This window comes from Culex pipiens, chromosome 2, assembly GCF_016801865.2.
Source record: "Culex pipiens pallens isolate TS chromosome 2, TS_CPP_V2, whole genome shotgun sequence".
Taxonomy (NCBI): Eukaryota; Metazoa; Arthropoda; class Insecta; order Diptera; family Culicidae; genus Culex; species Culex pipiens.
In genome coordinates, this window is record NC_068938.1 from 164,165,632 (window position 1) to 164,192,811 (window position 27,180).

Sequence of the window (27,180 nt, forward strand, 5' to 3'; positions counted from 1 at the left end):
AAAAAAACGTTTTTTTCAGAATGCTGGATTTAACGTTTAATCAAATAAATAATATATATAAAGATAAAGTTTTATTCAATACTCACATTATTTTGTACATCCGGGTCGGCCCCGGCCAGCAGGATCTCGCGGCAGCTTTGGTTGTGCCCGTTCTGGGCGGCCAGATGCAGCGCCGAAAAGCCACCGTAGTTGCGCGTCCCGAGCAGGGCACTGTGCAGCGCCCCCTTCGTTTCCTGCAGCACCGACTTGATCTTGGCGGATTCGGCCTTTCCGCCGATGGGGGCGGCCACCTTTGGCAAGGAACATAGAACCTTCACGCACCGGCTGTAACCCTTCCAGGCGGCCTCGTGAAGTGGCGTGTTGCCGTGCTGCGGTGAGAAGAAGAATAAAATAAAGACAAAAACATTACTTTACTTTTACATGCCACCTTGTGTAAAATTACTTAATTTTAATTATCGGCGCGAAATCATCTCTGAGAGGCGGCCGGCAAACAACAGGTGTAAAGAAGGAGGACTTGAGCCGTTGAGTTTCTCCACTTGTTCACGAAGGTAGGTAGGTACCTGAACACTTGATGGGCATGACGACCGCTTCGAGAGCACTTCTGTTTGAACAGATGAGCAATAAAACTTTGTTGCAATTTTTACGAGGGGCGGCAGAATTATGTTTCTGTGTGTTTCTTTTTTCTTACTCTGTGCGACCGACTTTGTCTTAAAGCCTTGCAAACGCAATTTCAGCGAGGGTTATTAAATTGTGTAAGGTAGTTATAAATTGTATGCTTCTGTTTGGGGTAATATTTTAGAAGGCTTGCTTGTAAATTAAGTTAGGAAACAACAAATCATAAACGTCACTTAGAGTGCTCATTTATTGTTCGGTAGAATATTCAGAAAAGAAACAATTTTGATTTATAGCGAAGGCACATAATTTGGCGAAGAACACTTTACCAAATAATTGAGTCTGGACTATATATTTGTCTGCGATTGAGAAAAAGACTGAAACTAAAGCTTTCTTAACACTATAACTTCAAAAAACCTTAAAATAAAAAATGGCATTTTTGATTCTGAACTTGCTGTTTTTTTAAAGAAATTTGTTGTAGTACAATTGATAATATAATGTATTCGGGTAATTCTCCGCTAGCTCACACAGCAGTTGCCCCGACCTTTCTTAGATTTGCGTGAAACTTTGTCCTAAGGGGAAACTTTTGTCCCTGATCACGAATTCGAGGTCCGTTTTTTTATATCTCGTGACGGAGGGGCGGTACGCCCCCTTTCATTTTTGAACATGTGTAAAAAGAGGTGATTTTCAATAATTTGCAGCCTGAAACGGTGATGAGATAGAGATTTGGTGTCAAAGGGACTTTTATGTAAAATTGGACGCCCGATTTGATGGCGTACTCAGAATTCCGAAAAAACGTATTTTTCATCAAAAAAAACACTAAAAAAGTTTTAAAAACTCTGCCATTTTTCGTTACTCGACTGTAAAAAAATTTGGAACATGTCAACAATTTTCATTTTAAAATTTCGTGTTTTTTCTAACTTTGCAGGGTTATTTTTTAGAGTGTAACAATGTTCTACAAAGTTGTAGAGTAGCCAATTACAAAAAATTTGATGCATAAACATAAGGAGTTTGCTAGTATACATCACGAGTTATCGCGATTTTACAAAAAAAAAAAGGTTTGAAAAAGTTGGTCGTCGTTGATCATGGCCGTTCATGGTCACTCGCGACAGACACGGACGGCGAAACAAAGAAAAACGCAAAAAGTAACTTTTTCAAAACTTTTTTTCGTAAAATCGCGATAACTCGTGATATTTAGAAGCAAACCTCTTATGTTTATATATCACTTTTTTTTGTAATTGTCTGCTCTACAACTTTGTAGAACATTGTTACACTTTAAAAAATAACCCTGCAATGTTAGAAAAAACAGGAAATTTTAAAATGAAAAATTTTGTTCTAAATGAAAAAAACCTTTCTGGGTCAATGCGAAAAGTACATTAAATTTCCCAGAAAATGATACGCTACAAAAAAAATTACAGTCGAGTAATGGAAAATGGAAGAGTTTTTAAAACTTTTCTAGTGTTTTTTTCGATGAAAAATACGTTTTTTCGGAATTCTGAGTACGCCATCAAATCGGGTGTTTAATTTTACATAAAAGTCCCTTTGACACCAAATCTCTATCTCATCGCCGTTTCAGGCTGCAAATTATTGAAAAACACCTCTTTTTTCGCATGTTCAAAAATGGAAGGGGTCGTACCGCCCCTCCGTCACGAGATATCAAAAAACGGACCTCGGATTCGTGATCAGGGACAAAAGTTACCCCTTAGGACAAAGTTTCACGCAAATTGCTGAGGGGTCGGGGCAACTGCTGTGTGAGTTGGCGGAGAATTTCCCATTTATCTGAGGACTTCGAATAATTGAGAGTGGACTATACTTTTGTCTGAGATTGAGAAAAAAAAAACTGAAACTAAACTCTTTTAACGCTATAACTCGGAAAAACCTTGAAATTCAAAATGGCATTTTTGATTTGAAACTTTCTGTTTTGTTTTTTGAAATTTCTGTTGTACAATTGTTAATATAAAAAAATTTAAAAAAAATCTAGAAAAATATTGAGGTTTCAATATATATCAACATATTTCAAATGATAAATCTCCGTCTTAACCTTGACCCCAAGCCTTAATCCGTGCCAAACCCTCCGACCGAAAATTACACGATCCATTAGATTATCGACACGATCGACGACGACGTCAAAGTCAAACTCACCATCGACTCCCTCGCGTTCCGGTCGGCTCCGGCGGCCAGCAGCGCTTCCACCGCCGTCTCATCGCCATTCGATGCCGCGTCGTGCAGGGGTGAACGATTGGTGTTTTCCTGAAAGATAAAGAAAAAAAAAATCGTCAGACACAGTATTAAAACTTAATTTATGGATCACGCGCAAAGTCTGGCTTGACTTTGACTGACTGACTGACGGTGACTTTGGCCAGACCTGGGGAGTAAGACATCAACCCCCGGTTGTGTCAGCTTTGGCGTTAATATTGTAAATATTGTTTTATTACTTTACGCGAGCGCTTTTTAAGGGCACGAATCTCAACGCAACAATACGCGGGAAGCGCGAATGTCCACCCATGGCGGAGTAGGAGAAGGAATATGCAAAGATGATTAATGTCCCTAGCAGGAAGGAAGTCACGAAGTGATTTTTGTTGTTAAGCTTTTTGAGTTATGTCATAAATTTCACACCAAATTCAGAGCTCAATTTCAAAGTTTTTTTTAAAGGAAAACTATGAGAGTTTAGAATTGTGTCAAGACAACTTTGAGTTATTGCCTTTGCTGAATAAATCTCCAGACATCGACCGCGTAACTCCAGTATAAATTCAGTCGTGTCTCATTGGAGTCCAAATGAGCAGGTCGGTCCCCTTCGTAAAGGGTAGGGAGTACCGGAACCCCGCGGAAAAAGTCACGGTCACCTCTGCATGTATTATGCCTTGGTGCAAGTCGCGGTGACGACGACGGGTCGCTGTTGGTGTGACTTATTAGCAGCAAAGAGTTATTGCCGTATATTAATCTTCTCATTGAAAGATGCCGGCGACAAAATTGGGCGAAAAGTTCACCGCCCGGAGATCGCGAGTTGGCGCGAGCGAATGAACACCACGAAAAAAGATTCGGGGGTGCATTGGGGTTAAGTGATCATTTCGTCATTCGGTTTAATTAAAAAATAATTATTTTTTCGTAAATATCGCTACTTTGATGCGATGTAATTCATTTTTACAGTAAATTAGGCATTGTTACATCAAATTTGACCTTTCAAACGCACTAGAATGGCCAAATTTTAAAACATCAATGTTTGCCAATTTGACCGTTTTACCCCCAATTCCCCTTGTAGAACAAAAGAAAAGTTCATCCGCGGTCTGTTAGCAGCGCGCTGTTTTGTTTGCTGGATCAACATTTGGAAATGTCGAACGTTGAAGGAAATCGCTCAAAAAATGGAAATTAATCGATTTCAAATGTTATGGCCGCAAATGAAAGGTAAGGGTGGCTAATTTTTGATTCCGATCTGTAAAACTAGTTCTGGCGAGGGTTCTGGGCATTGCGGCAATCGATTTTACCGGCGGGTTGCTTCCGGTTGCATTTGATTTGAGGAGAAGGTTTTTCAATCCACCAGGGGCTTATTCGGGGGCAACAGTTTCGGTCATCCGGAACTTCCGGTAAGTTTCATATTTGCAGTGTTTAGCATGAAAAACAAACTTAGACCAATCTTTCAAATGTGCGCTCTTTTTGAGGAGGGGGCGCAAACCGAAGAAGAGCGCAACTCGGGGGAGCGTTATTTCGGGGTTTGAGCGCAAACCGAAGGAGCGTTATTGCAGGGTTTTGGCGGAAAATGAGATTTTCTTTTTTAATTTTATTTACAATTAAACGAAACATTTATATAAGGGGTCATCCACAAAACACTGATAATGGGCCATCCTCAAATCTGGGTATCCAAAAACTCCCGGATGTCATGGCCTAGAAAGCTACCTGATCAACGGAGGTCTCGACGGAGGTCTTTATGGGTGAATTAACCATCGGTATACACTCAAACCCCGATGGTTGGTCACTTTTTCGTTGGACACTTTTTTAGTTTGTACCCCGTTGCACAGTGGGAAAAAAGGGCCCAAAAAATTACCGCAACATGATTTCGCGCAAACCGTCGATTGCTATACACCAAAAGCTTCGTTTTTGCACCAGGAACAATAATCCGATGAAAAATCGCACTGCACGGACCGGTGGCCGTAGTACAGGCCACCGGAAGATCCGGATTTTCGGAAAAAGTGTCAGATTTATCAAATTGTGAACTGATAAGCTTTCTTCTACCATGAATAGTCATGCAAAACAATCCTAGGATAATATTAAATACCATAGGACCCATCGGAACCGGTTCCACCGATCTCCGGTGGCCACATCCGGAACCGCATTAGGAAACAGCGTAAACTAGTCATGCGACGTATCAAACTTCTTGATTTTGGATGGAGAGTATCCTTAAAATGTATTTTTGCCTCCGGTGACCGATTCCCAGGTTCTCCGGTGGCCACATCCGAAGATCATATTTTGCAAATTCCTGAAACCACTCTTGCGACATATCAAACTTCATGTTTTAAAGAGAGGAGTGTATAACTCATGTCCCCATTCAAAATCAAGAAGTTTGATACGTCGCATGACTAGTTTACGCTGTTTCCTAATGCGGTTCCAGATGTGGCCACCGGAGATCGGTGGAACCGGTTCCGATGGGTCCTATGGTATTGAATATTATTCTAGGATTGTTTTGCATGACTATTCATGGTAGAAGAAAGCTTATCAGTTCACAATTTGATAAATCTGACACTTTTTCCAAAAATCCGGATCTTCCGGTGGCCTGTACTCCGGCCACCGGTCCGTGAAGTGCGATTTTTCATCGGATTATTGTTCCTGGTGCAAAAACGAAGCTTTTGGTGTATAGCAATCGATGGTTTGCGCGAAATCATGTTTCGGTAATTTTTTGGGCCCTTTTTTCCCACTGTGCGTTGGTTGGTCAAAGTCAAACTAAAAAGTGACGAACTGTCACTTTTTACACGGCGCTCACGCACACTATCAAAACAAACGTTTGGTAGTGTGCGTGAACTCCGTGTAAAAGGGGTGTCAAACTAAAAAGTGACCCCGTTCGTCTGACAACAGTTTGTGTCAAACCATCGGGGTTTGAGTGTAGCTTCAGTGAACAACGATGGAGACACTGCACACAAAAAAATATTACGGTAATGACAAAAGTAACTCACTTTTGAATTAAAAAGTTGTTAAAATTTGCTACATTAAAAGTTTTTTTCTTGTTTTGAAAATGAAAACTTTTACTGCTACAGTTTTTGAAAATCTCATTGCTCACTGATTTAAAAGTTTTTACTTTTAATTCGACTGTAAAATTTCTTTCATTTTGACGTTCTCGTGTAACCGTGTACGCCTAAGTCGCAAATGTAAACAAACACTTTGGTGGGTCCGGTGGTGCTGGTGAGTCTAGGACGCAAAGCAAAGCCGACCGCGGCAGCAGCCAGGACTCGGACGCGGAAACCTTCGTGAGCCAAACAGCAGCAGCGGAACGCCTTCGAAGGAGGGTGGTGCAGGAGCGGGACGAGGTCGAGTGCTCGAAAAGGACAAGGCCAGCTTCCTGCAGGAACTGCAGCTGTTCCACGGCCGGAATGCGTAAGAAGGAAGCTTGGGTGTTTTGTGGGGTTTTTGATTGATTTTGTTTGTTTTTGTAGGATGAGAGGTAGGAATGTGGATTCGCACCGGTTGTATTGGGTGGTGGTGGCCCGGGATTGGTGGTTGAAGGTCAATTCGCGTGAGATTAACTTCCGGTTTTTGGACAAGTACGCGAAAGTTTATTTTCACGATGGGCCTCCGACGAAGAGGAGGACGACGAAAAGCTACATAATCGGAAGTGGTCAGCGCAGATGTTGCACTCGGTGCCGGCGGTTTACAGCACCGGTGAGTATTGAGAATGTGTGCAGTGGCTAGCCAACTTCACTTACTTTCCATCTCTTTTAGCAACTTCCCGCCTACAAACACTCACGTCTCGACGGCGCAGCTTCAGCCGAATGAATCTGGACAGTGAGCCAAAAAAAAAATCTGTGTCATTCTCGAAGTAGGATTACGTGCTCAAAATCGAACTCCGTTCCGAGGGCCTCATCAACTCTATGTTCCGGATGCGCTTCCAGGATCGGGAACTCCCCGTTCAGGCACTTTATTTTCCAGCCGGGAAACGTCGACCACCCTTCCCGTATCAATGGCCAACTCCTCCAAGACTGTCCTGATTGAGGCCGGAAACGTGACCATCGTGTTACACTGCTGTCGCGCGTCGAAGCCTCCATCCGGAACCGTCCAGCCTGGGGTATTCGGAAGTGACCGGTGGCGTACCGTATGAAGCAGAAGCTAGATGAGAATCGTTAAATACAAAAAAAAAGTGTTTTTCTAACATACTGTTTAATTTTTTTTTAAATAAATGTAAAAAACCAAGCACATTTTTCTGAAATTATCCCTGTAGTGCTAAATGTTGTGTATTCTTGCCATAAAAGGTTTCTTTTCCAATTAAAAGTAAAATATTTTTACCAATACAACGATTTTGTTCCATAAATGCATGGTAGTATCAAAAACTTTCCAACTTTTAAATTGAAAAGTTTGAACTTTCTACGAATATTCACCAACGCGAACTTTTAATCCAACGAACGATCTTTTTAAATTTAGAGTAATTTTTCTTTGTGTGTGGGGTACGTTGGATTGTTATAAGTCTTCTAAGAACCATGTTGGATTATTATGGGTCCTCCAGGAACTCCCGGGAGTTATGACCTGATGATCCAAGGCTGTATATCATAGGTACTCACGATCTTGCTTTGCATTAGTGTGAGTGCATGACTCCGTGCCACTAAAACCAAAACAATAACAAACGAACAATGGACCGTGCCAGGAAAAGCAAAACATAAACAATGTCAGTGGCAGTGGAGTGAGAGAGTCAGAGATAACGATTTTGACAACCGCACTACTCCACACTCGCGAGTACCTTAGGTAGAAAGCCATGCTGATGATCTACCTAATCAACGGGGGTCTATATGCACCCAAAGTTAAAGAACGAGGGGAAAGTCCTCCCGAAAATAAACGTGAGGAAAGTACTATTTTGCGTGAGTAAAGACCTCTCGCGAGTTCATTCGTTCATTGACGAGTTCATCCAATTGAGTGGCTTATATGGACAAATGACCACCACTTAGTCACCGAACCATGGTGGCCTATACGGCAAAGGCACGGTTCAATAAGCCGAAGGTCTTGGGTTCGAATCTCGGTACCGGTACTTTTTTTTTGATAGATGAACTTTTTTGGAAAATGAACCCATGAGTAAAGTACTCACGGCAATTTCGGGATTTATGGAAGTTTTGAAAAATACGTCATTTGTGGACACCCCCTGACCAAATGTAGAACAAATTTCTGAGGATGGTGGGGCAGTTGCCCCATGTTGCCCCACCCTGTGCACGCTAGTGATGTTTCAATTGGGCCCAAAGGTGAAGCTTACATTTGTGATATTATTGTTCACAACGATAAAGCTTATTTTTCTGAGTACAATGACACTTTGTACGACCGAGAAGGATTTAAAATCGATTTTAAATCAATTAAAAAAAAAAAATCACAGCTCGTTCTAAGTGGACCTTAGTTGATTCATCAAAAAATGTTGTCCTGTCCTATTTTTTGCATTTAAATGAAAAAAAAAATGATCAAAAATGGGTTTTAATCTTTTTTTTACCGTTGAACATAACAATTGACTCAGGGCTTTAGGACCCTGTTGTCTATATGGGTGAATTGATCATCGGTGTGGCTTCAGGTAGCTTCAGTGAACAACGATAGATACTCTGGGGTACGTTGTTATCGATCATCCAAGAATTCTAGGAAGTGATGACCTGATGATCTACCTGATCAACGCGAAACTATATGGGTATATCAACCATCGGTATCGCTTCAAGAAGCTTCAGTGGACCATGATAGACACTTTGCACCATGCTTGATTGTTATGGGTTTCCCAGGAACTCTCGGAAGTCAGGTAAATCATCAGGTCATAACTCCCGGGAGTTCCTGGAGGACCCATAATAATCCAACATGGCGAAGGGTATCCATCGTGGTTCACTAAAGCTATCTGAAGCTATACCGATGGTTAATTCACCCATATAGACCTCCGTTGATCAGGTAGCTATCTAGGCCATGACATCCGGGAGTTCTTGGACACCCAGATTTGAGGATGGCCCATTATCAGTGTTTTGTGGATGACGCCTTATATAAATGTTTCGTTTAATTGTAAATAAAATTAAAAAAGAAAATCCCATTTTACGCCAAAACCCCGCAATAACGCTCCTTCGATTTGCGCTCAAACCCCGAAATAACGCTCCCCCGAGTTGCGCTCTTCTTCGGATGCGCCCCCTCCTCAAAAAGAGCGCACACTTGAAAGATTGGTCTAAGTTTGTTTTTCATGCTAAACACTGCAAATATGAAACTTACCGGAAGTTCCGGATGACCGAAACTGTTGCCCCCGAATAAGCCCCTGGTGGATTGAAAAACCTTCTCCTCAAATCAAATGCAACCGGAAGCAACCCGCCGGTAAAATCGATTGCCGCAGTGCCCAGAACCCTCGCCAGAACTAGTTTTACAGATCGGAATCAAAAATTAGCCACCCTTACCTTTCATTTGCGGCCATAACATTTGAAATCGATTAATTTCCATTTTTTGAGCGATTTCCTTCAACGTTCGACATTTCCAAATGTTGATCCAGCAAACAAAACAGCGCGCTGCTAACAGACCGCGGATGAACTTTTCTTTTGTTCTACAAGGGGAATTGGGGGTAAAACGGTCAAATTGGCAAACATTGATGTTTTAAAATTTGGCCATTCTAGTGCGTTTGAAAGGTCAAATTTGATGTAACAATGCCTAATTTACTGTAAAAATGAATTACATCGCATCAAAATAGCGATATTTACGAAAAAATAATTATTTTTTAATTAAACCGAATGACGAAATGATCATTTAACCCCAATGCACCCCCGAATCTTTTTTCGCGGTGTTCATTCGCTCGCGCCAACTCGCGATCTCCGGGCGGTGAACTTTTCGCCCAATTTTGTCGCCGGCACTTTTCAATGAGAAGATTAATATACGGTGTTGATGGTCTCGTGTCGTGAGTTTGAAAAATGACTCGATCGAAGGGGGTTCAACAGCTGGGGACGACGATCCCTAGGTGTCTCGTCCCGACTGAATGGTGTGTCTGTTGATGACAGAGATGCGTAGTTGGTTGGAAGTCTTAAGTAACCCTTAAATCCCTCTTTTCATCTTTTTTAAGTTTTACAGAGCAATTGGGTTCCTAAAATCGAGCTTAGATTGCTGATTTTATTTCACACAACAATAATGCTTATTATTCTTAGCACAATGAAACTTTGAACGACCACAAAAGGTTTAAAATTGATGTTTGAAATAATTTTGAAATTAATACAAAAAGGTAGACGGCAAACAAATCGAAATTACGCGGCATGCCAACTACAACACATTGAAATTTCACGGCAATTTCACGGTACTCTAAAAACCGCTCAAAATAAACGTAAAAATGTATCCTTTTAGCAAAATTATTAACAGAAAAGTATCTTAGAAGTTATCAGTAGTTCTAGATACAAAATTAAACCCCCTGAAACAAATTATTTATTTGAAAAAAGGAGTATTTGACTAATCTTGGGAAATTTTTAAGAATTTCCGTCAGTTGAATTCTACATTTTTTTAATTAGGTCTTACAAACAAATGTAAACATTTATTGCATCCCGCTTTCTCCAGTGAACATTTACATAAGGTGTGAAAGAGATATACTCAAAGTTAACATTTGTTTATAGGACCTAATAAAAAAAAGTCAAGAATTTATAACTCAGCTGTCCTAATTTTATTGAGATTTTATAAAATTACCTCCAAAACGAAGCACGTTCTGAATCTCTTATTCATCACAACTAGAATCATTAAATTAAGTGCAATAGAGTTTTTTTTGCTTTCCTTTTCAATAGGAAAATTTTAGTATTTCAATAAAGTTCAGACAAAACTTCATTAAAATCAGTTTTTACCTTTAATTGACGATTCAAGAAAAAGTAGAATACATTGAAAAATTGTTAACAAATATGATTTCAATTTGTATTACTTTACTAATCAATTGAATTAAAACACATAACCAAATCGTAATGGCGCCTGAAACCACTCAACCGTGCACGAAGTGCAAGAAAAATATCAATTCACGGCATGGAAAACCATTACAGTGCGACGGAAAGTGTAGACAAGTGTGGCACAAAGCGTGTACAAGTGTTTCCGATGCAGAATATCAGGAAATCCTAACCGTTCCTGACAAATTCTGGTTTTGTGCTCCCTGCAAGGAAAGCAGAAACCGTAGCAGAAGAAGCACAATAAACATGGCTGACCAACAACCGTCTACACCCCTCACGGTAAAAGCTGGAGCTGCAACATCCACTATGGAAGCTACGATCGCCCGAATCACATACACGCACTGGGCCAACAGGGTGACCACTTTGAAACGATCAAAGGCGAAGCAGCACTACGGTAGCAGTTTCGCACGGCAGCAAAACAATGTGACTGGAACATGGGATGTGATCAAAGATGTGTTGGGCAAAAACAAGCACACAAGGAAACCTTTATCCAGCCAGCAACGTAGTCCGGATAGCAAGCGTCGCTATATTGGTGAAGCAAACAACTATTTTGCCACAGCTGGTAGGAACCTGGCTGAACGCATCCCGTACTCCGCCTTGCGACCACTCAATGCACAAACAAACCACCAATTCACCATCACACCTGTGACCCGGGCGGTGGTCCTGCGGACAATCAATGACATGACTGCAACGAAGTCAGCTGGCTACGACGGTTGTCAACCCGGCGTCCTTAAGGCTTGTTCAGACATACTAGTCGATAGTATTGTCAACGTCGTGAACTCCTCAATCCGACAGTCCCAAGTCCCAAGCGCTCTGAAAATCTCCAAGGTGGTCGCTATCCCCAAGACACTCACTGCTAAAACCTTCAACGACTATCGTCCGATCAATATCCCGAGTGTGACTGACAAAGTTCTGCAAAAGGTAGTAAACAAACAGCTGATCGACTATCTAGAAGAACACACACTGCTGTCGCCGCACCAATACGGCTTTAGATCACGATCCAACACTCAAACTGCCTTGTTTGATGTAGTTGTGGAAATCCAAACACACTGCGACCGTAAAGAGAAGGTATCAGCTGTTTTTCTGGACTTGAGCAAAGCCTTCGACACCTGCGACAAGAGGGTTTTACTACGTCGTCTTAGTGAGCTCGGAGTAATTGGGGAATCTCTCCAATGGTTCGCCAGTTTTCTGGATCGCCGGCAGCAGTACGTGAGTGATGATGGTGTTGACAGCGAGCTACAAGTCGTCGATTACGGTGTCGTTCAAGGAAGCATCATCGGCCCCACCCTGTTCAACTGCTACGTAAACAACTTGAAGGACCTGCAGCTCAATGGAACTCTCTTCATGTACGCCGATGATATTGTGTTGGTGTACGCTGCCACTACTACCGAAGAACTCCAAGGCAAGATGAATGAGGACCTAGTTCAGTTGCACTGCTGGATGAATGAACACAAATTAACGGTAAATATCCAAAAAACCAAATACATGTTGTTCAATGAATCAAGCAGGATACGGTGGACGCTAAGCTACGGCGATGAAAGCATTGAACGGGTCGACTACTTCAAGTACCTGGGTGTCTGGCTGGACAGTGACCTGAAATGGGAGTACCAGATCGAGAAGCTGAACAGCAAGTTATCGCAGGTTGCCGGGATCTTCAAGAAGATCTCGCCCGTGGTTCCAGACCAAACGAAGAAGATGCTGTACTTCTCACTGTTCCACAGCCACATGGTCTACGGGATTGCAGTTTGGGGAGCAGCTGGCAGCTCAACGGTCAGTCAACTACAAACTACACAGAACAAGGCGATCAAGAACCTATTTGGCTACCGTCGTCGTACAGCTATTGCATTCATCCACACACGCAACCAGCTCCTCACCGTCGGTAGCACGTACTCGGCGGTCGTATGTAACCACATACACAAGGTCCTGCACGGCGGCATCCATACCAACACTGTGCTGGGCCGAGGTGTGGACAGACACGGGCACTTCACCAGAGGAAGGGGAAATCTTACTGCTAGCCGGATCAACACAACGACTTTTGGGCAGAACTCAGCACTCTACAAGGCAACAATGCTGTACAACGCTCTTCCCGAGGACATCAAAGGACTTCCAACTTCTCAATTCAAAAAAGAACTAAAAAACAAACTATTTGAAGAACAATTTTAGGCTGTTGTGAAAAGTTTCTTCTCTTAAACTTCTATAGTTTTTTGTCTCTCTGTTAATTGTTAGTTTTTATTTGCACTTATTTAATGCTTGTAAACAAAATGTAAAGCAAAACAAACTAGTCAGTCACTACGAGCCGTTGGCTCATTGGCAAATAAACGATTAATAATAATAATAATAATAATAATAATATTCAAAATAGTTAATATCGTTGATTGATTAATTTTACAAAAAAATCAAAATAAAAAAGCTTTTTTTAAGCGTTTTCTTTCAAAGAAGTATCGAGTAATGTTCTTTTAAAATCTTTTTGGAATTTTGTGAATTAAAGAAACTATCTGCATTTTGTTGAATATTCTAATGAACAATATCTTCAAAAAATAGTTATAGATCTGATATGAAATTGTAATTTGTAATTTGTAATTTGTAAACTGCTTTTAAAATGCTTGTTAAAAATCTTTTAAAATGTTTGATTCAAAAAAATAATGCTTAAATGTAGAGATTTATCAATTAAATATTTCAAATTTCGCGGCATTTCACGGTATTTCCCAAATTTCACGGCCAGGAGTGAATTTCACGGATTACGCGGCTTCGGTGAAATCGTGAAAAATCACTATCCCTAATCATTACCCAAAAGTCGGAAATGCGATGTGAAAACTAAAAAGAATTTTGTAAGGTTTTCAAATGAAATTAAAGTTTGGCTTTTTTTTTAAGAGTGTACTGCCCCTGATCGCATAAATGTCCCATATACATTTCCATCGATTTCGTGTTATTGAAGCAGTTTGGTTCAAAATGTTGTGCTCTTTCAAAAGAGCCTATAACATCCAGTACTTTGTTCTAGAAATCAGGAGGAAATCCAGTTTTTTCGCTAAAACTTAACACGTAGCCTTATGTATGGGACAAACTTCAAATGCGTTTTTCTCAGCTTACTATTTTTGCATATGGGACATTTATGCGAACATGGGCAGTGTAGGCATTTTCATGGATTTCATGGTTAATCCATTTTAAAAAAAACAAATTTGCAATCGGAAAAAGTCATAGAAAACTATCTTTTTTTTACATGAAGATGCTTATATCTAAGCAACCAACCAGTTCTAAAAATAATTTTGTAGCTTACTTCTTAATTTTCTTGTTTTCTTTCAGGGGTGCTTTTTCTTCGTGCAATATTGTCAAATTGCAAAAAAAAATACAATTAATGTTTTTTTTTCTAAAAAGGTCTAGGTATAACTTGGAAACTTCACTTCAGGAAAATGTGTGCCATTTTTATGACGATTTTTTCAAATTCTTAAATAAAAATAACCATGACTCAGGTTTATTTTTGTTATTAAACCTTTTATGATTTTATTAAACATTTTATGATAAAAAAAACTGGAAAAAAAGTTTGTTAAGAAAATTATTATTGTTATTTATTTTTTTAAATTTCTTTCCAATATTTTTTTTTTAAATATATAATTTGGTCTGAACTTCCAAATTTTCCATTTGTAGAACTTTTCAAAAGTAAAGATTGATTTTAAATTACTTTTCTCCAAAATTTCAAAAGTATCTGAAATATCATCAGTTGAAAATTACAAGCTTATTAGGTAACACTCCAAAAAACTTGCTGTCATCGATTTGAATTCTATGTGAGGCTGTATTTCAGAAACTAATTGCACGATTTTCTACATCTCAGAGAGAAATCGGTAGGAAATTTTCTCATCTTTTCAAAAATATTTTTTTAGGGTACTTTTCTTACAAGAAGTATTTTTAATCTGCAAAAAACGAAAAGAAATCGAAAATAATACCTTAAAAGTATTTATAATTTGAAAAAGGTATATTATCAAAAAAAAAATGCTTTGTTTGTTTCGATTTCAAATTTGATTTTGCTTCAAAAATGATTTTCAATTAATGTATTTATCAAGTTTTTCGATATTTTCCAAAAAACTACTACTGCTCAGTCTTTTTAAGTCCACTAAATCCGTCAATAAAATTCATCAAATCGATCATAAAATCCCTTCTGAAGATATATAATTTCATACATAGGGAATGCATGAAGAAAAGTTACATCTAAATAAATAACAAAAAAAAAACAAGAAGTCGATTTGCAAAATCGTAGAGAACAACCAAAAAAAAAAATTGATTAGCTATTGATTTAGCGAAAATGTGTGATTTTTCAACATAAAGTTTACTAAGAGCACTAAGGGATAAACCGGTAGCCTGAAACACTCGAATCATCTAATGCAACATTCACTCCTAGCAACTGCAAATGTACACAAATACACAACTGTTTTGAATTATTTAAGTTGTAAAACTGAACGACGAACCGAGATAAGATTCCGCGAGATGCCAAATTGCAGCCGTCGCTGGGATTGTTAAAAAACAAATCTTGGAGAGTCATTTCTATATGCAGTCGGGCATCACAGGTCACCAGATCGCAGTCACGATCGTGACACCAAATCTAAGAATGGGCGAGGCTATTTTGCGAGATGATTGCATCATTGTTGTTTTAGGTTTTAAGTTACTCGGTTTATGCTATTATGTTTGTGAGATTTCGATTCCACGGCGTGGGCGGAAAGGTTTGTCATTCTTTTAGATTGGCATGCGATTGTTTGCAGCGCGAATTACAAACGAAGTCTATAAACGTCCAGTTCGATCAGCGAACGGCATAAAATCTGTTGATAAGTGGAACAAAACGGTTCGTAAAACCACAAACGATTAAACACAACTTGCATCGACGCTGGTTCTTCTGGTTTACCTTACCAATCTTGCACCCGTTTGGCCCATTAATACGATTTTATTTCCTACCAGCAGGCGCCCACCTTCCATAATGTTGCTTTATAATGCTCTTGAATCTTGTCCCGATGTACAAGCAAAACAAAAACTGGATACACGAGCCTCCAGGTTGAGTTGTAGCAATAAAAGGTGCTCGCGCTAAACGCACCAACAACATACCTCGAGCATGTGTACTAACCCACTAAAAGCATAAAAATCTTGCTTCGCCGCACTAAATTGCTAATCCGCTCACTACCGACTTACCGGTGGACACGGGTAATGTTTTTTTCTGGCTTGACTTGCGTTGATCTTTATACTTTGATTTCAATGCTGGTAACAAGGGCACAGTGAAAAATAGGCGAAATTAAAACATCAGAAAGAATCAAAAGAAATTGTTCAAAAATAACAAAATATTTCAAACCTAATATTCAATGTAAAACAGTTAAACATGAAAAAAAAAACTTTTTTACAGTGAAATCATGTAAATATGCAAAAAAAAAAAAAGTGTTCCCCATAACGAAGTTGTACACATACAGAGTGATGGCGGTGCTCCCCACAAGTCCAGCATCACTGCTTCCCCCAAGTCAACTCAGGGGGAAGTTCGATTGAGGGGTCTTGTGTGAAGGTGCGATCGTTTCAATTTTACTGTTAAATCATTTAACAGTAATAACAGAAGAGCCATGCGGGGGAAGGGGAAACGCATGGGTTTGCTTGGACATAAGTACACGGAAAATGATTGATTTTTGAGAATGAATCGATTATTTCTGTCGGTTAAACTTCAAGTGGATTATAATAGGGAAAGCCTCACAGTGTAACAAGCTAAGGAAATGCTAGTTATAACCCATTAAAAATGTTAAAAAATCTGTCGGTTTTTTTTATAATCATCTTATTCCACTAAGACTTTGATAGAACAAGTTTAAAAAAAAATCATGTTTTTTATGTAAAAAATTGATTTTAAAATTTTTGATTTTCCGTTCTACGTTCTACTCAACTAGTGGGGCAAGACGAACAACCCGTTGGGGCAAGAGGAACAATGCATGAAACAACATGTTAATTTGCTAACAATTGAACTGTTATCACTTAGATACATTTGAAACTTTTCTTTCATTTTTAGATTAAACAATAATATCTTACTAAAAAATTGATCGTTTTTACGAAAAAAAATTATTGCTTAGATGATAAATAGTAAATATTCGTAATATCACTATATTTTGTATGGACAATTATTTTTTAACAATTGTGTATCAGTTTTTAAGTACATTTATGTATTTATATCCCAATAAAATATTTTGTTGCAGCATTTCGTATTTTTTTCCATACTAAAAATCCATATGGTACACTTGCCCCACCTGAACAAGATTTTTTAAAAGCTCTCAACAAAAATAACCAAAAGTTAAATCATACTTTATAATAGGTGGAAGTCATGGGTAGGGACACTACTGATCTAGGAATAATAGCATTTTGATAAAATGAGCCTTAAAACGAACCCTAAACATTATTTTGTACTTTCCAAAAATTATAAGAAAACAAAGGTTTTGAAAAAAACTTCATTAAATCTTATGCCCCGTGGCGTTTACGTCGCTTTGGCGGTTATGTGGTAGTAGAATCAGCTAATTGAATTGCTAGCAACAATTCCTCACACTGGAAACAATCAAAATTGTAGTGTTTTTATTATTCCATGCAACATGCTTTAAGAATTCTTGTTTTATTTCGATAAAATAAATAAAATTATTATTCATTTAGGCCGATGCAAATATTTTTCAAAGTTTTTGTCCCTCGTCTCTGGCCAGGGTCGAGGGGGGGGGGGGGGGTTAATAAAATAAAAAAATAAAAAAATTTAAATAAGTTTTCAAAAAAAGTTAGATTTGACGAAAACAAAAAAAAGCGAAAAAAAACTTTGTGCGATACTAAACATCGAAAATTTTCAAAAGTTCAAAAGATGTTTAAATCAACCCAAACATGCTAAAAAGGGCTTTAAACGCAGGAGAATGCATTATAAATCAAAAACTTTAAATAAAATTTGTACCAGCCTTATTATTAATAACTATTAATACAATAACATCCCACAATTATGGAACAGGCAATTTGGAGGCAGTGTTTTGCTGCTCTGAATAAAATAGTCTTGAAATGCAGTTTTTTGTTTTAAAAGTACTACTTTTACTACTGAAATAGCAAGAAAATGTCCAAATAAAGGTCCGAAAAATAGTTGGGTCGCCAGAAAAAATGCATTTGGTATGCTATTGACAAATTATCACAAAAGTGTTCCGAATATGTGGAATTACTGTACTTCTCTTATTTTTGTTTTGTTTTTTTCTTGTTTCATTTGAGTATTTTTATTTGCGTTAATCATAATTGGTTTATGTTTGTTTTTGATAGTATTATGCTTATTCTACTACCTCCTATCATTATCTTTTGCCTAACTAGTTTTTTTTCATGTTTTTACAGTCAAAATATAGGAAATTATACAAAAAATACAGACAAAGTTGAGCCTAGAAAAAAATAAATTTTTAAAACGTTGGCAAAGTCACAAAAAAATAAGTGAAACTTCCAACCCTAAAATTTTCCTAAATTCAATGAGTTCTTCTTTCCAATTCTTTTCAAACATCAAAAATTGGTTGAAAATATGATTTTTGGCGAGAAAAAAAATTGGGTATTTTTCTCGTTCAGTTTATATTTTTTTATAGTAGGATTAAGCTTATTCTATAACCTCTTATCATTACCTTTTGCCTTACTACTTTTTCATGAGTTTACAGCCACTTTTTAATTTTTTCAACATTTAGGTTGATGTTTTCGAGATAAATTCGAAGTATAATGTTGTATACAAACATTTAATTGCAAAACAAACTATTTTTTCCGTGCAGGGAATGCGTAAATGTGTGAGATGCTCCCATGGGATGCTGCGAAGTGTTGTTTTGCCTTTCCGATTTCTGATCCCCCTGGATTAGAGGCCAGAAGGGGTGAGGAGGTGGGGGATCAACCGAGGGATCAACTCAAGACATTTCGAGTGGGCATCCCTAAGCTGATGCCCGAGAGGGATGTTTGTTGAGTGTTAAGGTGAGATGCGGGTCGATGGTGTGGTAGCAGGTTTTTGTTTGTTTATGGTTTGGTTTAACTTCTGCCGCATGCCGCGGCTGGGGCAGAAGTGGGAATCACTTTGGAATTTTATTCTTTGGTTTGTTCGACTTTGACTTGTTCATTTTTCCACTTTTTTTTGTTCTGTTTACACAGAAACATGCCGAGATTGTGAGAATTCAGCTGAACGCACAGCATGCAGCTCCAACCGGGAAGAAGAATAGGCCGGTCTTAAGAACTGCTCGAGAGCAACTCTGTCTAGCGTTGAATCAGAAGCTCAGTGGTCCAGCAGGGAAACGAGACGCAAGAGGAATAAACACAATCGTTTGATGCTGAATGTGGGATTGTTAAATAAATTAAAATATTTCTATTGAGGATATTTACACGTGAATTAATGGCCGGGAGTGGAGTGGAATTGCTTTTAGCACATGTACTCTGACTCTCAATCTGAGTCGTACGTATGAGGCAAAGTGATGCTTGTTCTGTTTTTTGCCAATCAGGAGTGTATTATGGAAAGCTTTTGTTATGGAAATTAATTAAGTGGATCATGTTCCGTGGGATCATTATTTTAAACGATTTGCTTGAGCCGTTTTTTGCTCGATATGATTTGCTTATCAGAAGCAAAAGAAAAATTATTTTTTTTATGATTTACAAAACTTAACAAAAATATTACATTACGATAAAATGATGATATGATGCTAAAAAACTTATTAAAATCAAAATTGAAAAAAATCAAATGTTTTAGAGAAATAATAAAATCACTAAAGTTGTGCAATTATCTTCAATATTTAAGAGAACAAATCGGACCTTTCTAGAATTTTGATTTTGCTAGAAATTGATAAAAGCAATAAAAGACACATTTACACAAAAATTTCTTTAAATTCAACAAAAACCATTGGATGGTGGCTTCCCGCACCACCATAACCGTAAGCAATGCTCAAAGGGCTCCCAGACGGGGTTGCGCCACTTGAACTTTGGAGTGCTCTACTTTTTTGATGAATAGCTTCCAGACTCGCCAAGAAATATGAGAGAGAGCGAGTAAAGCGCAATAAAAAGATAAACATTTCGCGGCAGTACCTTTTCCAGAGGCGGAGGCCGCTCCAAGATCAAACAAGAAACGAACTCGCTGACTGACGGTTTGCCGGTCGGGGTTCAGATTATTAATAAGAGAAGTGTATTTATTTGAAAAGTGCTCTCGCGTGTATTTGAATGATTACTGCTGGGAAGTGCAATCAAAATATTTTCCGCTTCCTCGCGACGTTGATTGTAGTGTACATGTAGATACTTGACGGAGGACGTCTAACGAGATTAATAGGATGGAGGTCAAATGACTTGGAAGACCTCGTTGACGGGAGGGTCTCGCAAGTTTCACCCCTTTGGGGAAAGCTCCGCATGTAATCGAAGAGCGAATTAACGACACCTAATTAATTCAAATTATGTTCGTGAGTTTGATCGGTTCGCCATTTCGCTTAATGCCAGAGGCCACTTTCCTACGCCCCATTAAACCTCATTATCGAGTGTGTGAGAGAGAGAGATGCCCATTTGATAAATTAGCCAAATTTCACCCGCGGAATCGCGCAAGTACCTCGCTCGATGAGTCGATGCAAAGTGCGATGGCAGTGAACTCTCGGTGGGTTGAGAAAAAAAGGGCACTGAACTGACTTTGATTGCGTCTGGCAAGCTCTCGTTTTGGGGTGGTGTTTTCATCTAGCAGGAAAAAAGGTGGGACGAACTTATTAAAACGAGTTGTGAGGAGGAGACCATTGTCTTTAAGGTTAATTTTTTTTCTAAAGAAGCTGAGTAAGAGTGTTATTGACAATGATTGTAGCTTGCATGTGGAAGGCATTTGTTAGAATTGCTAATGTTGAAATAGAGCTTCAGAATCTGAACTTTTCCAATAGTTTTGTTCGGTTAACAAATTCACTTGGATATTATTCTCAATATTGTTTGCAGTCTTGAAAACTATTTATTCAACACTGCAGAATTTAGATACACTGTTTATCCCTCAAACAACCCTCGATCTAAAAATTCGCCGAAAATAATTTTTTCCAGCAATTATTTATCTTCAAAAAGCATTGTAAAGCAGAACTCTTAAAATTTTAGAAAATTTGCAAATTTGACTTGTTTTATGTGACTTTTCCAATGTTTTTAAAAATGTCATTTTTTAGGGGTCAACTTTGGCTGTGTTTTTCACTAACATTTTCTTTATTTTAAAGTAAAAAAAAATTTTGCAGTATTTTTTTGTAGTGTCCCAGACTATGCCTCACGCATTTTTTTACAATTTTACATTCTATAGCAGAAAATGTGAAAAATAATCAAAAATTGAAAAATTTACTGTAAAAACATGAACAAATTTGATAGGCAAAATGTAATGATAGAAAGTAATAGAATAGGCCAAAAACTAAAAAAAAAAAAAAAAAAACAAACATAAACTAAACAAGATAAAAGCAAATTAAAATACTAAAAATAAAACAAGAAAAACGTAAAACAAGAGAAGTAAAGTATTTTGTAAAACAAAAGGTGCTCAAAATGACCTCCTGAACACGGGAAAAATTTAAATTTTAGAAAAAAATGTAGGTAGTAGAGGGTTAACATTTTATATGTTTAGAAAAAGTAAAATCTCTATCTTCACCAGAAAAGTTGGTTTTTCACACCGACTCAAAATTAATAAATGAACGAATGCATGAGTAATTTTTAGTAACACTTTTTACACTCCTTCTTTCTAATGTTTAACCAATTTTGGTTAGGTAGTGCCATTTGGTCAGGTTAAGAGTATCACAGACTGTTGAAGTAAATGAAAGTACTTCAAACCTATGCTAAAAACTGAGTTTAGCTTAAGTTATGAACAGTGGCATAACTTCCCACGGTGTCCAAAATACCGTTTTTATAAAAACAAATCGATCAATTGTTTTCCAATAATCCGTTTTCAACCGAATTTTGATCTTTAGAAGCAAACTCTGCAAATTTCTGGATTGGAAGTTTGACTTGGTTTATGGATTTTTTGTCAATGTTTTTTGAAATGTAATTTATTCAGGGATCAAATTTTGTATTGTTGTTTACTAGCTGTATTTTGAGTAAAAATTAATATGCAGTAATTTTTGTTTTGTTCCCGCAATTTTATGCAATTTGCAATTGCATTTTTCTGCAACTACAATTTCTGCAGAAAACGTGAAAAACATGCAAAAAAGTGATTGTAAACATGAAATAAAACCAAAAGGTAGTGATAGAAGGTGGTAGAATAAGCCCAAAACTATATGAAACATATCACTATCTTGTCGCACGTCGATTTTGTACCAAATTGAGTTAAGAGCGCCATTTTGTGCAACTTGCAATGCTTTTTGACCTTCACAGTTTCCCCAAAATTCGATTTCCATCCTGAGATATTCAACAAAAACCGAAAAAAAATCCGTGTATTGTTGTCACTCTTCATATGATAGAAGTTTCGTTGTGATCTAAAGCTATCTTGAACACACCCTAAAAATTGCTGCAAGTGCGACAACTGGCCAAAGGGATTTTAGTCAGAACGCGTTTGACACACGTACATGCCCGACTACTGGCAACCAATTTCAAACAAACTTCAAGGTGTTTGTTTTTGTTCACATTGCGTGTTCTAGTTTTTGTTTATTCAAGACATCATCAACACATCAAAACGTGTTTTTCGTTAAAAAGTGACGTGCGACAAGATGGTCACGTCGAATTGAAGACAGAGTCTGAAAATTTTATTGACTTTTGGAATCATTTTACTGGACTTAGACAAAATAACGTGGAAATTGGATGGTCCGAAAAATTGTGAAATCTTGTAGCCAAGGTGTCTTTAGAAAAGTTGTTGCAAATGGGAAGATAACTTTTAGCTTATTAAAAAAATAGGGTAGTTCACGATAAGGGTGTTTTAGAAAATCATATTTTCGGTTAAATGACTCAAAAAAGAGGTTATTTTTACCCAATTCCGGAATTCATTTCAGGGGTATTTTCTATAAACTCGAGATATCTTATTTTTTTCATGGACGAAATGGATCAAATCTAATCTAAAAGAGGATGTCTTCAAGACCATTTAGCTGTCCTAAACAAAGAACAAAATATTCCCCAAAGAGTAAAATTAAATAAACATCATCTTTGTCATCGTCATGCCGAGAGGGGAGGTCGTTCCGAGAGCCTTATCCCGCGAAGCTCGTCTTAATTAATGATGAGATGATTTTGGGGGGCTTCGCTTTTTGAATGGAAAAATCAGTTTGTGTACGACGAACGCTGTCATCGTGTCCTGCCTTTCAGTGTGATAATGGTCTTCACGACAAGGGTCCATTCTGGAACCGCGCACCGCATTTATTGGTCGTTTTGGAAATCAAGATAACATTAACCGTCGCCATCAATCATTTTAATGGTTCACGGTGGGTAGATCAGGTTTCAAGCGATTGATGGTCAGGTGTTTTTAATATTTGATTACAGTTATAATGTGTTTTTTTTTTTTGTTGGGAGGCAACTTGTGCGGCCTTGTGATATTGATCGACCTTCAGCATATTTTCGATAATAGGAACACCAGCATCCCAACACAAACTTCAATGGGTTAACAATAATGCCCCATCAATAAGCAACATGAACCTGGCAAAATGTAGCCCACTCTGTTATATTAATTGCCGTTGCATGACTTGGCACAACATCTACTTAGCGCAACAGGTTACAAGGTCTTCGGCTAAAACCCTCGAATCATCATCATACATCATCGCTGTGCAGTGCTATCTGATGCTCCATAAACCTAAAATCTCGTAATTGCTGTGAACCGGCAGCTGCCGTCTGGACTCCAAAACTGGGTGACTTGGGACACTTACGAACTCTGGCAGAGGCAGAAGAGATGCACTTTACCAACTGGAGTGGCACGGGGTCGTACGATCCAGCATAATTGCTTTTGAAGCTGTCTCTCTACACACTTAAGCCGTTGAACGATCTCCAAAGGCTTATCTACGTGTCTATGTCTTTGTCTATGTCTTTGTCTATGTTTCTTGTTTACCTCGGAGCATGTGTGCGGAGCGCGGTGGATGATCCCCCTCCTTGTCGGGAACCTCCTCGAGGTATCTTCCCACTTTATGCTTTGTGGATGATGAAGAGTTCTTGGCAAAGCACAAAAGATTGCGAACATGATGGCAGCGAATATTCCCATCACTCAATTATGGAGGAGGATTTTTTTTTGCCTAGGGTGTTCGTTTTGCTGGAAGATACCTAATGTAATGTAGTGTGACTTTGTACACCACAGTCAACCCAACAGAACATCAAGACGAAGTTTTTGGACTTCCAGATAATTTCTCAAATTATACGGTATGAAGATCTTGAAAATTAAAAAAATAGCTAGCATTAAAAAAATCCCTTAAAAATATCATGTCATGAGTCGCAACGCATGCTTCGAACGAATCCTAAACCAAAAAATCGTCAAAACTCCAAGCAAAACTTATTGGGGATATCGTGGAGATTTTCCCTTATCCCCTTAAAAAGTGGATTATCATATGATATTTCAAGTAATCAAATATGATCCAAAGATTTCCTTGAATTTCTAAGTGACTCCACCTCACGGTCAAGAAATTCTTGCGCAAAACCATTTCAAATCGAGCGTTTTAAGCGCTACGAGCTGCAAATATCGCAACACTTTGTACGTGTGAGTGTGTTTTTGCTTGTTCCAGTGCAAAAAAAATTGTATTTCGTGTTCACCGCGCGCGATAGCAGGTGAGTGCTTTTGTTTTGTTCCATTTAACTCGCAAGAAGTACCTGGGCCGCGAGTTCAAACACGTCATGCCACATCAAGAAGAGGTGAGGAGACCCTCGACCTCAACTCGGAAACACCTCGCGCTGGTGGGATTGCTTTCGTTGGGAGACTCTTGCTCCGGTTTTGTTTCATATATCAATAGGCTGCTCGCTTTGTCGTTGAAGTCGTCTTCTTCAGTCTGTCTTCCTGAAAAGCTTCTTCAGATGATGGATCATTTTTCGCGAAGAGGCTGAGGTGTCTGCAGCCTGTCTGTTTCCTCCGACACCTTTGGGCGAATCATAATGGCAAAAACAACAATACCACACAGCAAAAGTCAAATCCGGGGTGGTTAATTTTATGGTTGATTTAGTTGTATCAACCTTTCCACAATTCCTGCACAGACAGAGAGCGAAAGCGGGTCTGTAGCTGTTTTAATTCACGTTCGGATCATAAAATAATTTAATGTGCAGTTATTGAGTCCACCTCCTACGCGCATTAAGCCGGACAAGCCACGTGACGGGTGTTGATTGCTTGATGGAGCCTTTCTGTGCGTGAAAAGGTTTCAAGTGCTCAAATTTTGCGGAAATGGGAGTGGCGTTTGATGTAGGATTTGCCCACACGCTGACATTTTTTAAACTTTCTTGTTTTGAGTTGATTCTACACCCAAAAGAAGAATCCGTGACAACAAATGTCGTTCATCTCTGTTTTTTTTTGTTCTAAGCCCTTCTGACAGCTTTGCAGCATCCTTATCTCGCTTTACGCCATAGAGCTAGTGATAAAAATACGGATTTTTTTCTCATTTGGGTGTATTTACTTGTTTAAGGGCTAAGGGCAAGCTTTGTAACTTTTTCAATGAAATTGTTATTTCTCGAAAACTATTATTTTTTTCAAAAAATTGGCCTGACACTTTGTAGCTAACATTCTTACTCATCTACTGTTCAAATACGATCTGGATTGTTTCAGTCTAGCTTTAGATTTTATCTTTTTAGTAAAAAATTTGTTTCGAAACACCCGAAAAAATTTCTTTTGTACTTTTTTACCCAAAAATTCATAATCATAAAAAAATCCAAATTGTGTTTACACTGCTTGTGAGACATTATGAACAGTTCGAATAGAATTTATCCCACTACAATGTAATCGAGCCGTTCAACAATGACCACAATTTCCATTAAAATTGCACGTGCAAAATTATCGCGATTCCGCATCATCGACAACAACGGTGCACTCGAGCATCATTGTCGTTGATCACTATCTGCGTATGTGTCATCTGGTTTATTGTGCCCGCTTTCCTCTCTGTCTCCCTCCTTTAGATTACAATCTACCTTGTGGTGGTAACCTGTTGATTACATTGTAATTCGCTTCTTTCAACACTTCATCTGCTTTTAAGTGCATATACGCAATGCTGGCAACTGCACATGGCAGCTTCCCATCGCTGCTAATGAGAGCATTTAAAAAAATAAGTAAGATCATCTTCTCTTCTTTTGTTTTTGTTTGCGTGGAGTAAGTGTACCTATTATGAGTCTAATTGTACCTTATTTGGGCCTATACAGCTTTAAAGTATCTTTTTGGACCGAAATTGCGTCCCATTACTTTAAAATTTTCTGGAGAATTCAACTGAGTTAAACATGACAGCCAAATTTGATACGAGTTCGGGTTAAAAATCGTGCTAAGATGCTGAAATTTCGACTAAAACATAACCTGCAACTTTTTTCTTCTCTCGCTACATCTCGCAACTAAACTTAAAAGCTCACCAAACACAACCTTGCGTGCCCCCGTTGTGACAGACTCGGTGGGTTCTCGCGTGCATATATGTTTGGGATGTTGAAAGGGTGAGATAACTTTTGCATGGCAACGCCCCATCAAGAAAGAGCTGCTGGCACGCAACTGCATGTGTCTACGGAGTAGGAATTTAGGGCTGGAAAGAACTGTCATGTAGACGAGAGTTTACTAGCACCTCGGCACCGGGGCAGACAATACTGCTGTCGCGTGACGGAACAGTACGCGACTTGACTAGATGATGGATCAGCGCAAAACGCATGGGATTCACATTACGCAGGGTCGAGCAATTAGGCGTGAATGGAAAGAATGTTGTAACAATTAGGTGGGTTTAACATACATTTGATTGGGAAATAGGTTCACAAAACATGAAAAAAAATGCACAGAAATGTTTAAAAACAAACTTAAATCTGTGTTTTTTGCTGATTTCTTTTTTTAAATAAGGTACGCTATTTATATGTGGTCACTATTATATTTTTTAAAGTAAGGCTGGTACAAATTTTGTTAAAAGTTTTTGTCATCACCCCCTTCAAATTGGACTGAAAAATCAGGGGGCAAAAAAATGTTTCAAAAATCTTCAAAATTTAAATGGAAATTTAAGTGCAACCAACTGAAATCAATTTAAAATGTATTCCGCTGCATTTAGAATCATGCATGCTAAAGTTGACCTAATGTAAAATGCATTTTAAAACACTTTTTGCATTCAAATGTTGAGACTATTCCGTCTTTAGACAGGCTTCGATTTAAACAATCGCCAAAAATCCATTTTCAACCAATTTTTGATCTTCTAAAAGCATTGGAAAGAAGAACTCTTGAAATTTTAGAAAAAAAATAGGTTGGAAGATTGACTTGTTTAATGTGACTTTGCTAATGTTTTTAAAATGTTTTTTTAGGGGTCAACTTTGGCTGTGTTGTTTACTAACATTTCTTATATTTTAAGTAAAAAGAAGTATGCAGTAATTTTTGAAGTGTCCCAGACTATGCCTCTAC

At 38.3% G+C, this 27,180-nt stretch overlaps 1 protein-coding gene and 1 long non-coding RNA gene across 2 annotated transcripts in view; one reads left to right on the forward strand and one right to left on the reverse strand.

Moving 5' to 3' along the window:
* LOC120418471 (uncharacterized) overlaps positions 1 to 27,180 on the reverse strand; it is a 78,331-nt gene that overhangs the window by 13,677 nt on the left and 37,474 nt on the right. The window contains exons 3-4 of the mRNA XM_039580904.2: positions 2,755 to 2,862; positions 87 to 368 (exon numbers count right to left, since the gene is read on the reverse strand). Coding sequence (XP_039436838.1) covers positions 87 to 368; positions 2,755 to 2,862 — 390 coding nt within the window. The remainder of the gene's footprint in view (positions 1 to 86; positions 369 to 2,754; positions 2,863 to 27,180) is intronic.
* LOC128092629 (uncharacterized) lies at positions 5,807 to 6,906 on the forward strand. Its single transcript, XR_008211938.1, has 3 exons — positions 5,807 to 6,192; positions 6,252 to 6,477; positions 6,538 to 6,906. It is a non-coding gene; the product is annotated as an uncharacterized LOC128092629 (long non-coding RNA).